Source organism: Peromyscus californicus, unplaced genomic scaffold (assembly GCF_007827085.1).
Source record: "Peromyscus californicus insignis strain IS unplaced genomic scaffold, ASM782708v3 Scaffold_1__1_contigs__length_55948999, whole genome shotgun sequence".
Classification (NCBI taxonomy): domain Eukaryota; kingdom Metazoa; phylum Chordata; class Mammalia; order Rodentia; family Cricetidae; genus Peromyscus; species Peromyscus californicus.
In genome coordinates, this window is record NW_026294492.1 from 55,594,899 (window position 1) to 55,607,358 (window position 12,460).

General features: G+C 38.7%; 1 protein-coding gene across 1 annotated transcript; it reads right to left on the reverse strand.

The window, feature by feature from the left end:
* Window positions 1-10,318: 10,318 nt before the first annotated feature.
* On the reverse strand, window positions 10,319-11,984 carry LOC128116044 (NEDD4 family-interacting protein 1-like). Its single transcript, XM_052747332.1, is given in 1 exon segment — window positions 10,319-11,984. A coding segment is annotated over 1 exon segment (663 nt). The 5' UTR covers window positions 11,944-11,984; the 3' UTR covers window positions 10,319-11,280.
* Between the last annotated feature and the right edge of the window lie 476 nt (window positions 11,985-12,460).

Here is a 12,460-nt window from a genome sequence, read left to right on the forward strand (position 1 = left end):
TACTCAATGTAAAGAAAAATGAAATAATAAAATTGCAAGTAAATTAATAGAACTAGAAGAAGTTTTACTCAAAGAGGCCAGCTAGGATCAGAAAAGCAAATGTGATATGCTGATGTGTAGATATTAGACTCTTGTATGCTCAACTAGGATTACATGAGCAAGCCTAGAAATTAAATATGGTCTATTGTAGATGGAGCCATTGAAAGGGAGATAGTAAAACATATGTAAAATTAAATCAGAGAAGGAGAATACTGGATGTTGATGGTTTCAATCATGGAGGAATTGGAGGATAAAGGAGAGGTAGTTGAATGCCTAATAAAAATGAAGGGCTATGAAAAAGTCTTATAGAAAATATGATCTTGCAAATTAAGTTAAATATAATTTGAGGGGAGGTAGAACATGGGTGACAAGAAATAACACTGGAGCAATACTCTGGGCTAAGGTTTAAGTGGCAATGAAGGTAGAAGAATAAGTTAGAGTGGGGACTAAGGTGTAACTGGACATAAACTAAGGCTGTATGAGGGCTTGTGGAAGCTACTAGTTTGTCAAATAGTTTAAAAGACATACTGAAAAAGGAGTTTGTTTAGAGATACCTGGAATGTGTTGACTTCTTTCAGAAGATATCAGATTTATATTGAAACTCCAAAACCAGGGACAGACACCTCCATACGAGTTATTGGTCAAGTAGGCCTCCATGCCACCCCAAATAACACAATCTATTGCCACACATTCTGATTGTTTGTCATAACTCAATGGTAAGACTCCCTTGTTGAAGACACCACACAGTCTGGTTGCAGTGAATTTAGAACTCAATACTAACTGACAAGGGAACTTTGGCTTTCATAACAATACAAGTTGTAGTTCAGGCTGCTGGTGGTGAAGTACATCAAGAGTCTATCCAGTCCTGGACCTTTCATATGATAACACTGACCAGCCAGGCAAGCTTTCCACAATGGTTGCATGGTGGTTATGTAAATAACCAACCATGTTATGAATGGATGTGAGGATGGATTAAGTGTCTGATGCTGTAAACCTTGTCAAAAGCTTATGTCTGAGATAGTCATAGGTTAGTCAAGGAGAATCAACTAGTGCTATTATTATTTATGTTTATACCTATGGGTTTGTTCTGCTCTCATTGTTGGTCAGATAATTTTTTTTCAGAGGGTAGTAGTTAATGTAGAGACTCATAACTAGTTAACATGATAAAGATAAGCCAGTGTTATGGTGATATTTTATTTGTGCTGAAATGTGATTTTATTTATATGTTAATAAATAAAGTTGCCTGGGGATCAGAGCTAAAGTAAGCCATTTGGCAGAAGTCTGGCAGTGGTGGCACATGCCCTTAATCCGATCACATGGCAGGCAGACTCTCTGCGTGTTCAAGGACACAGCCAAGTGGTGACCCAAACCTTTAATCTAAGTATGACCCATAGAGATCTGGAGGTCTGTATAGACAGGCAGTGATGAGGAAACCATGTGGTTGGGTTTAAAGCCAATGAGAAGGTAGAACAGAAAGACAATAAAAAGTTGGGTCACACAGGAGAAGGTCTCTCTCTCTCAGGGGAAGGACGGCGGTGAATGGTAAGCCAAAGGTTTCGCTAGTGCTCTGACCTCTTGGGCTTTTAACTCTGCATTTGGCTCTGTGTTTCTTATTTAATAAGACCATTTAGAATTTCATCTACACAGTGTGAAGACTCATCTGCAGATGGGTCATTTGTATTAACCTCCCACTACTGAAAGTTCAAGAAAAAATGAGGAAGAATGGTGAGAAAACAATGTCAGAGTTTGAATCTGGAGAGAAGTACATTGAAATGTTCTTTTTGGGACATTACATAACTGATGCACAGATCAATTCAAAACAGCTTTGTCTTACACTAGACTTGCACAAGATCAAGCCAGTCAAGTTTCCAGCATGAACGAGGAAGCATCTCTCAAGGCCCCGGCACTAGCTGAGGAGCAATTGGCAATGGGTGGATGTGGGCTTGTGGCTGCTGGCAGGTTGCTCACACCCCAGTAGGTGTCTTCACACACATTCACAGATGGTCAGCCCTACTTGGACTCAGTGGGCTAATAATAATAATTTTAAGAGACATTAAACGAAGAATAACAATAATAATGATGATGAGTACCACCAGCATGAGGTGGAGGGTGAATATAGGTTTCAAAGAAAAAATAACAATAATATTTAAAAAATATTTACTTTCAATGTATTAATTCTAAAAGATATACTAAATGAACTGTATTTGGCCTATGGAGCATTACTGTGGAAACAGCATAAAGTATGCAATGTAAATTTAAGTATTACAAATGGCCACTTAGTTTTTCTACCACTGTGCCATCTCTGCTCTTCTTCTGAGGTATGCTTTTGGTCTTCCATGACAGATTCTGTTAAGAAGTGCACATATTTCATCAAGTAAAGTACAATGAACATTTAGGGAAAAAGCTATTGCTATAATGAATATACATTAGGAATGAGAAAATATTTATTTTCATTTCCCCAAGCAATAGTTTGAATTAAGTATAAACTATAGTGGAAATATTTAACATCTTTCCTGCTTAATAAAGGATCTCTCTCTAAAACAGGTGTTTGGGTGTGGTTTTTGCCTAACCAGAGGTCTGGGAAGCAGCCTCTACTGTTTCCCCTTCACTTACACTTTCAGATTTATTTCATATATTATTTGTATCATTTATTTATTTATTTATTTATTTATTTATTTATTTATTTATTTAATATATTTCTGAAGATAAAGCAAATTAAGTATGGGCACCTGAGAGGTGTGGGAGCAAGGACTCCTTCATTGAGTATCGAAATCTTACCTGTTGCTCAGATTTGATAATGTGTGTGTATTATTACCGTTCTACTAATCCTTTTGCTTACTATACATGTAGTTGTCTGTTTATAACAGGTAGGGCTCTGTTCTATACACAATCGTTCTATATAACAAGTATATTTTAAAATGTACTGCTTACTTCTCTCTAGATGCCTTATTACATTTTTTTCCTGCATCATTGTCCATATTGGATGAATGGAGAGCTTCTGTGGAAGATTCCTGCAGTCCATTAGGGTCACACACACTCTGTCAAAAGAGTATTGGTAACATATTTTAGAAAGGTCTTATTTGATTTCTAAGAACATACCTGAATTCCTTATTGTATGACAAGTGTACTTGAAATTCTATGTAGTTTATATTGAAGACAAAGACATTTTAATAGCAAATCTTTGTGCCTGTTAAAGTTTAAATCTATCCTTCATTTCTCATGGCACCTCACTATGTAAGAGGTGCAAAGAAGAGAGGAAACACATTCATAGGATATGACCTGATGCACAATATTAACAAAAACAAAAGTAACTACTTGAATATAAGAATTGTTAATACTAATTTATATTCCCAAATGAATTTGGAGGATATTTATAAAATAAAGAAATGCCTCCACTCTTATCAGGAAAATTTCTTTAAACAGTGTGGTACTTTGAGTGCAGTTGGGCCCCTAAGCTTATAAGAAGTGTCACTATCAGGAGGTGTGGCCTTGTTTGGAGGAGGTGTGACCTTGTTGGGGGAAGTTTGTCTCTGTGGGGGCTATCTGAGGTCTCCTATGCTCAAGCTATACCCAGAGCCGACACAGGCTCTTTTAATGCTTGCTGATCAAGATGTAGAAATCTTGGCCGGGCAGTGGTGTCACATGCCTTTCATCCCAGCACTCGAGAGGCAGAGCCAGGCAAATCTCTGTGAGTTCGAGGCCAGCCTGGGCTGCCAAGTGAGTTCCAGGAAAAGACGCAAGGCTACACAGAGGAACCCTGTCTCAAAAAGCCAAAAAAAAAATGTAGAAATCTCAGCTCCTTTATCTGGAACCATGCATGCTGCCATGTCCCACCCTGATGATAATGGACAAATGCTGTGGGATGTTCTGTATGGCAAATGTGTTGCTCTGATTGGTTAGTAAATAAAACACTGATTGACCAGTAGTCAGGCAGGAGGAAGTATAGGCAGGACAAGGAGGAGAATAAAGCTGGGAAGTAGAAGGCTGAGTCAGAGACACTGCCAGCCGCCACAATGACAAACAGCATGTGAAGGTGCCAGTAAGCCACGAGCCACATGGCAAGGTATAGATTTATAGAAATGGATTAATTTAAGCTGTAAGAACAGTTAGCAAGAAGCCTGGTATGGCCATACAGTTTGTAACTAATATAAGTCTTTGTGTTTACTTGGTTGGGTCTGAGCAGCTGTGGGACTGGCAGGTGAGAGAGATTTGTCCTGACTGTGGGCCAGGCAGGAAAACTTTAGCTACAGACAAAACCTCTGAAATTGGAATCCACCCCAATTAAATGTTTCCCTTTATAAGAGTAGCCATACAGGAGGCAGAGCCAGGCGGATCTCTGTGAGTTCGAGGCCAGCCTGGACTACAGAGTGAGTTCCAGGACAGGCGCAACACTACACAGAGAAACCCTGTCTCGAAAAACCAAAAAAAAAAAAAAAAAAGAGTAGCCATGGTCATGGTATCTCTTCCCAGCAATAGAAACCCTAACTAAGATAAACAATATTGATTTGATTTCTATTTCCCATTTGTCTCCCTTTAATTTTGTTCACCTGACTCATTGCTCTAGCTAATACATTGAGCACAACATTGAGTAGGAGTCAGGATGGTAGACAACCCTGTCTCTTCATGACCTCAAAGGGACTCATGTTTTCATCCATTGAGGATGATGTTGGCTCTGAGTTTCTCATAAATATAATTTTAATTGTGTTGAGGTATGCTCTTTCTTGTCTTACACTCTTTGGACTGTTATCATGATGGTATATTGGATTTTTGCAAGGGCCTTATCTGCATGTATTGAGACGATTAGGTGACTTTTGTCTCAAAGTCCATTTCTGTGCTTTGTTAAATCTATTGAGTTGTGTATTTCAAACCATTTCTGCATCTCTGAGATAAAAACAACTTTGGTCATGGTGGATCATCTTTTTGATATGTGTCTATTTTCACTTTGGAAGTTATTTTATTGAGCATTTTTGAATCTCTGTTCAAAGGCTATTGTGAAGGCTGTTAGTTGCTCTCCCCATCTCTAATAGTCAGGGCTTAATATCACAGCATATAGTAAATATTCACTATAATGTGAATTACAACTTTTCGGTTCTATTTTAAATTTATTTATTTATTTCACACCCCAACCACAGATTTCCATTTTACCTCTACTTTCTGTATCACTCCCCACTCTGTGCCCCATGCACTACTCAGTTTCTATTCATAAAAGGGCAGGCTTCCCATAAATGTCAACAAAACATGGTGTAACAAGTTCCAGTAAGACTAAGCAATCTGCTTGTTTTAAGGCTGGGCAAGGTACCCAAGTATGAAGAATAGATCCCCAAAGCCAGCAAAACAATTAGAGAAAACTCCTGCTTTCACTTTTAAGAGTCCCTGTCCCGGCCAGCAGGGTCTTCAGAAGAGACCCTAGAACGGGGAATGGTGAATGAAAGGGACAAGAGACACAAAGAATTGACAGCAAGACAGTATTCTGATCAAGCTGCAAAATTTTATTTTTTTCAGGTGGGTTTTATAGTAAGCAGACCAGGAAACTTTCTTTGGGAAAAGATCAGGGGACTTTTGAGTTGCCAAGCAACCCAACTAAGCAACCCAACCACAAAACATTGTTACTAATGGTCAGTGTAGCAGAAAGATAAGGAAATGTTAAGTTATTTTCTAATAACTCAGGACTTGTCCAGGCATGTCAAAAGTTTCTGTTTAGTGGCTCAATACTGGACAACAGAAACTTAACTCAGGCAGGCAATATGGCATGGCTCTTACAATTGTCCTCGGCAAGTCCCACAAGATGAAAGGGCTACCTAACTGCTACATATATGCAGAGGGCCTAGGTCAGTCCCATGCAGGCTCTCTGGATGTCATTTCCATCTCAGTGAGCTCCTGTGAGCCCGGGTTAGTGGGTTCTGTGGGTGTTCTTGTGATGTCCCGGACCACTCTGGCGCCTACAATCCTTCCTCCCATTCCTCTCCAGGATTTCCCAAGGCTAGCCCTAATGTTGGGCTGTGAGTCTCAGCATCTGTTTCCATCAGGTGTTCGGTGAAGCCTGTCTGATGACAATTGGGCTAGGGCCCAATCATGTTTCTATTCTGGTTCTGGGTACCTCACTCGGGATGATATTTTCTAGTTCCACACATTTGCCTGCAAATCTCTTTCCTTTTTCTTTTCTTGTTTTGATTTTGGTTTTTGTTTGTTTTTGATTCTTTAATTAATTAATTAATTTATTTATTTTATGTCCTAACCACAGTTCTGCCCCCTCCTCACCTCCCAGTCCCTCACCCCCATCTACTTTCTGTTCCCACCCCCAATCAACTCATCCTCCCTTTCTGTTTAGGACAGGGCAGATTTTCCATGAGTATCAACAAAACATCACATATCAACATGGCATACCAATTTAATGATGTCAGGTTTTTTTTGAGACAAGGTTTCTCTGCAGCTTTTGGAGCCTGTCCTGGACTAGCTCTGTAGACCAGGCTGGCCTCGAATTCACAGAGATCCACCTGCCTCTGCCTCCCGAGTGCTGGGATTAAAGGCGTGCGCCACCACTGCCCGGCTGATGTCAGTTTTTTAAACAGATGAATATTCCATTATATAAATGTATCATATTTTCTATATCTTTTCTTGTGTTGTTGGACATCTAGTTTGTATCCAGGTCTGGGCTATTATGAAAAAAGCTGCTCTGATCATAGTTGAGAAAGAGTCCTTGTAGTATGATTAAGCATGCTTTGGTATATGCCCAAGAATGTTATAGGTGAGTCTTGAGGTAGATAGATTCTCAATTTTCTGAGAAATCTCCATAGCGATGTCCAAAGTGGTTGTAAAAGTTTACACTTCCACTAGCAAGAGAGAAATGTTCCTCTTGCTCCACATCTTCTCCATCATGACCTGTCATGATGTTTTAGATCTTAGCCATCTTGATAGGTGTAAGATAGATTCTCATAGTAACTGTTTCTTGACCTTTTGAGATTCTTCTGTGGAGACTACTCTGATTAGCTCTGTATCCCATTTTTAATTGAATTATTTGGTTTTTTGATATTTAGTTTCCTGAGTGTTTATATATTTTGGAAATATTCTCTCTCTCTGGTGAAGATCTCATCCCATTCTGTAGGCTGGCATTTCATCCCATTGATGGTTCCCTTGGCCTTATAAAAGATTTTCAGTTTCATGAGGTTCCATTTGTTAATTATTGACCTTTGTATCTATTCTATTGTTCTATTCAGAAAGTTGTCTCCTGTGCCAATGGATTCAAGACTATTTCTCACTTTCTCTTCTATCAAGTTCAGTGTATCTAGATTTATGTTGAGGTCTTTGATCCACTTGGATTTGAGTTTTGTGCAGGATGATAGATAAGAATCTATCTGCATTCTTCTCCATGTCAGCATTCAGTTATAGCAGAACCATTTGTTGAAGATGCTTTCTTTTTTCCATTATATTATTTTTGGCTTCTTGGTTGAAATTCAATGTCCATAGGTTTGTGAATTTACAAGTGAGTCTTTAATTCCATTTCATTGCAAAATACTAGAACTAACAGACGTTATGACTAACATGGACCCAACAGAGCTCCTGAGATCATTTCATCCAAACACACACACACACAGCTAACATATCGTGAACACTCAAATCATTCCTTCTAAAATCAGGAACATGACAAGGATGACCATTTTTCCTCCTCCTGTTCAATATAGTACTAGAAGTCTTGCCTAGAGGAGTAAGACAAGAGAAGACACAAGAATGGAATGAAGAGGTGAAACTATTTTCATTTGTAAGCAATATGATTCTAGAAAGGAAGTAACTTGTATTTTGCCCAGAAAACTCCAATGGTTGATAAATACATTTAGCAAAGTAACAGGTTCCAATCTGAGCCTCCAAATCAGTAGCCTACCTAAAAAGAAACACTGCACATATGGTGAATGAAACCAAGAAAACTATGCCATTCAAAATATCCTCATAGTGTAATGAATTAGAATAAATGTCATCAAAAAAGTGGAACTTTTACAAAGAAAGCTGTAAGACAGTAAAAATAAGAAACTGAAGATGTTACCATAACTTGCAAAGATCTTCTGTGATCATTATTGTAGGGTTAATATTGTGAAACTGGTCATCCTAATAGAAGCGATCTATGTATACCACTAGATCCTCATAAAATTTCCAGTGCAGTGTTCATAGAAAATGAAAAAGAATCTTTCAATTCCAGATGGAAACATAAAAGACCAAAAATAGCAAAACAATCCCAAACCATGGAACAAAAACAAAGCAAAACAAAAAGAACAAAACCCAAAACTGATGGAAGCATCACCATTCCGGATTTCAAGTTACAACACCTCGTTGTAGAAATAAATAGAGCATGGCAGTGGCCCTCAAACAAGCATACTGGTTGGTGGGAGAAAACTGATGACCCACAAGTAAGTCCACAGTCCTACAGTCACTTGATTTTTGTAAAAGAGGCCAACAATTCACATTGTAGAAAACAAATGGTGCCGGTCATATTGGACAGATGTAGGTGGATGAATGAAATTAGAGCCTTATCTCTCACCCTGCACAAAACTCAACTTCCAGTGATTCAGATAACGCAACATAAGGCCTGAAGGGTTAATGATGAACTCATTTGCAAAGCTAAATACTTTCTGAGCAGGTCACTGGTACAAACACTATGAACAAGTAATTGCCAAGGTTATAAATGGGACCCCATGAAACTAAAAATCTTCTGTGCAGCAAAGGACACCATAAAGTGATTGACAAGGCAGCATGGAAGAATGGTTAAAAGTCTTTACACATTGTACACATGAGAGAGGGTATGTAGAATATAAAGAATGCATTGTTACTTCAAAAACTGATCCATGATATTCACATTGAGTCTTGTCTTTACCCAGGTGTGTAAATACATTAAAAATAGAGCAATTACAATTATCAGAAATTTACTTACTATACACCAAAGGAAATATTTAGCAATGTCATGGGATTCTAAGAATACTTTGTAATTAAGAATAGATTAAATGCTTTCATTTTATTACTCAATTATTAATTTTTTGACTGAATAAGGTGGTTTAAAATGTAGCATGTGGGCCAATGGCAAAAATCATTGATGCAGCCGGGCAGTGGTGGCGCATGCCGGGCGGTGGTGGTGCACGCCTTTAATCCCAGCACTCGGGAGGCAGAGCCAGGCGGATCTCTGTGAGTTCGAGGCCAGCCTGGGCTACCAAGTGAGTTCCAGGAAAGGTGCAAAGCTACACAGAGAGACCCTGTCTCGAAAAACCAAAAAAAAAAAAAAATCATTGATGCAAACAATAGAAATAAGAAATTAAAATTAAAATTTTACATACAAATTCTTGATTTTCTGCGCTCATCAAAACTTCTCTCATTTTCCAGTTTACATTCTGTTATTTCTTCTTCTAGTTCTTCTGAAAAATTTATATCCTTTACATAAAAAAATGAACAACTATTAGGCAAAATAATACTCTATGAAAATAGAAATAATTTAAAGTTAAGGTTTTATTTTTTATATGTTATTTCAATTAACCACATAGTATAGGTGTATATTTACATCCTCAAGAAAACTTGTAATTGTAGAAAAGTCAACAGGCACTATTATTATACAGGCACTACATATTGGCCAGTTTTGAGTCATACATGCTTTATATGATTTGTCAGGAAACTCATAAACAACAAATATGCTTTCATCCACATATGAAAATAATGTGGGAAAATAACACATTAATCCTGTAAACTATTCTTGCCTTGCAAGAGTAACTTTAAATAACTCACTGTTCGGGCTGGAGAGATGGCTCAGAGGTTAAGAGCACTGGCTGTTCTTCCAGAGGTCCTGAGTTCAATTCCCAGCAATCACATGATGGTTTACAACCATCTGTAATGAAATCTGGTACCCTCTTCTTGCCTGCAGGGATGCAGGCAGAACACTGTATGCACAATAAATAAATAAATAAATAAATAAATAAATAAATAAATATTAAAAAAATAACTCACTGTTCATTACCTCAAACTTGTACTTGGTTTACCACACATTTTTCTGTGAACAGGATAACACACTTCCACTCTGCACTGACAAATTGCTCTTTTATGACTCATTCTGTCACATGGAGTCATTCTGTACTGTACATCCTTTTTTTTCCCCCCAATAAAAATGGGTATTGCTGTCATTGTAGCTGCCCTGAGTCAAGGTAATGCTTAAACTCTTCTTCGCCACTTCAACTTGAACCCACTTTGTTACAGTTGTATCAGTTTTTCCTCCCTGACATGTAGGAACTTTTTTGTTTCCTGTTTTCTTTTCTTTTCTTTTTTTTTTTTTTGCTACACAAGAGACATTTATTAATGTTCTATTGTATTTACAGTTGAATATAGCAACCAAAGTGAGCTAGCACTTGGGCAGCAAGCACATCATTCTACAGTTACAACAGCTGTAAAAGCAAGAGTACAGAATGTTAGGGATCCTCTCAAAAGTTCCACACTAATTCTTGGTTCCTGACCCTCTGGGATTCTAGCCACAGTTTTCAGAGTAACGTTTAGTATTTAATCTGAATCTGTCTTTGCCCTTTCCATTTTATATAATGACAAACACCTTTAGAATTCCTTTGTACACAGAACTACAGAATGAAAAGGTAATTTCTGAATATAGACTATGAAAAATTAATGCTTATTTACCAATTGAGAACATTTTTTTTGTTAACACTACAATGAACTTTGCACTATGGTTTTGCTTCCAGATGTTCACACACAGTACAATTAAACATATTTCTAGATTAATTTGAACGGGAAATATGGATTATATGCAGAAATGCACTCATAACCAAAGTTTTGACTTTCGAGAAAACCCCTTTTCAAACAGCCAGTCTTATGCATAGCTTACACTAATCTGTAATTTCAAATCTGCTTTGAGATGGAGAAGGAAAAAAGCAAGATTGCCCCCTACTGACTACAGGGACATGACTCATGCTGTTTAAAATGACTGCAAACAATATATAAGGCATTATTAGTAATACATCACAGACTTGATTGCAAGAGCTTTTTCAAACATTAACCACTAATGATTCGATGGTTACAGAATTCTGCATTAACTATTAACATTATACACCTAGGAACAAATAGAGAGAAATGATCTTTTTCAACAATACTTTAGTTTTTTAAAGCAGGTGACTGTTCCTCCATTCTGGTGGTGATTCACTTCCTGCAGGTGCTTTTTCGCTTCTCGAAGGGCTTCATTAGTGCAGGAAGGCCTTTGCCAAAAAAACGTCTTTAATAAATAAAGAGAACTCTGGTCCTCGGGAGACTTGAGAAAGTTTCTGGCATCTTCCGAACTTTTGCATAATTGATAAATCCTCGGAGAAACAGGAGAAAGCCTAAAACCAAGAGCACCCACCAGAGCCAGTACTGACCGTCAAAGTACCCAGGGAAATAGGTGGAAAACCTGACAATAAGGATCCACTTGATTAGAGAGAGACCAAATCCTGACATGGCCCCATACCTTCCCGCAGCCGAGGTGGTTGGGCAAAAAGACAAGAAAAACCCAATCCAGTTGAAGAGGAATGCCATGAAAAAAGTTAACATAAAAATCCCATCGTTTCCTATCCTCAGCTGGTCAGTATCATCAAAATCATCCCGACCCACAAAATCATCTCTTCCAGGAACCAATGGGATCGTGGCTTCAGTGTTGGTTCTCTCAGCCTCGTCATAACTGGGCAGTGTTGTAGCCACGTTGTAAGATGGGGGCTTTGGAAACCCAGATTCGTCTTTGCAGTCAAAATATGCTGCGCTCTCTGCAGAAATGCTGCTGTATGGTGGAGGAGCATTACCTGCTGTCTGCTGGGGTTCCCCGGGCTCCTCTTCATTCTACAACTGCTGGTACCCGCTGCCGCAGGCCGGCTCCAGGGCTGCCAGCGCCGCCAATGCCAAGGCCATGGCGCAGCGGGCCTCAGGGAAGGAGGATGAAAGAGCGAGCTGAAGGGGCGCGGACGCCGAGGCTGAGGGTCGCCGAGGTACGCATGTAGAGGGCCGCTGCTAGCGGCTGGGATGCTCTTCTTAGGCACTGAGCGCTGCCGCCAAGGCTCCGCCCTCCTGTTTTCTTTTAATTACTTTGTGTGATTCTGATAGGCTTTGACTTTAGGTTTTGAAAGTAAGTAAGCCATTCCAGACATGGTTTCTTTATTGACATAATACCTGTTCTGACACAAAGAGATTTAGTTTCAGACAGTAGACTACAGAGAAATGAAAAGATTTAAAAGCAGGTAAGATATGCATCTAAGTAAGGGATTTTCAGTGACTGCTCTGCCGTATGAGAGTGTCCTAATTTATTTTAATAACTATAGATATGGTTTAAAATCCCATTCCCAGTCCTTGTAAATAAACTACAGTGCACTACAGAGGAAGGGAAGCCGAGCACTCTGAGTTATAAACAACACAAAAACTGGTTTTCTTT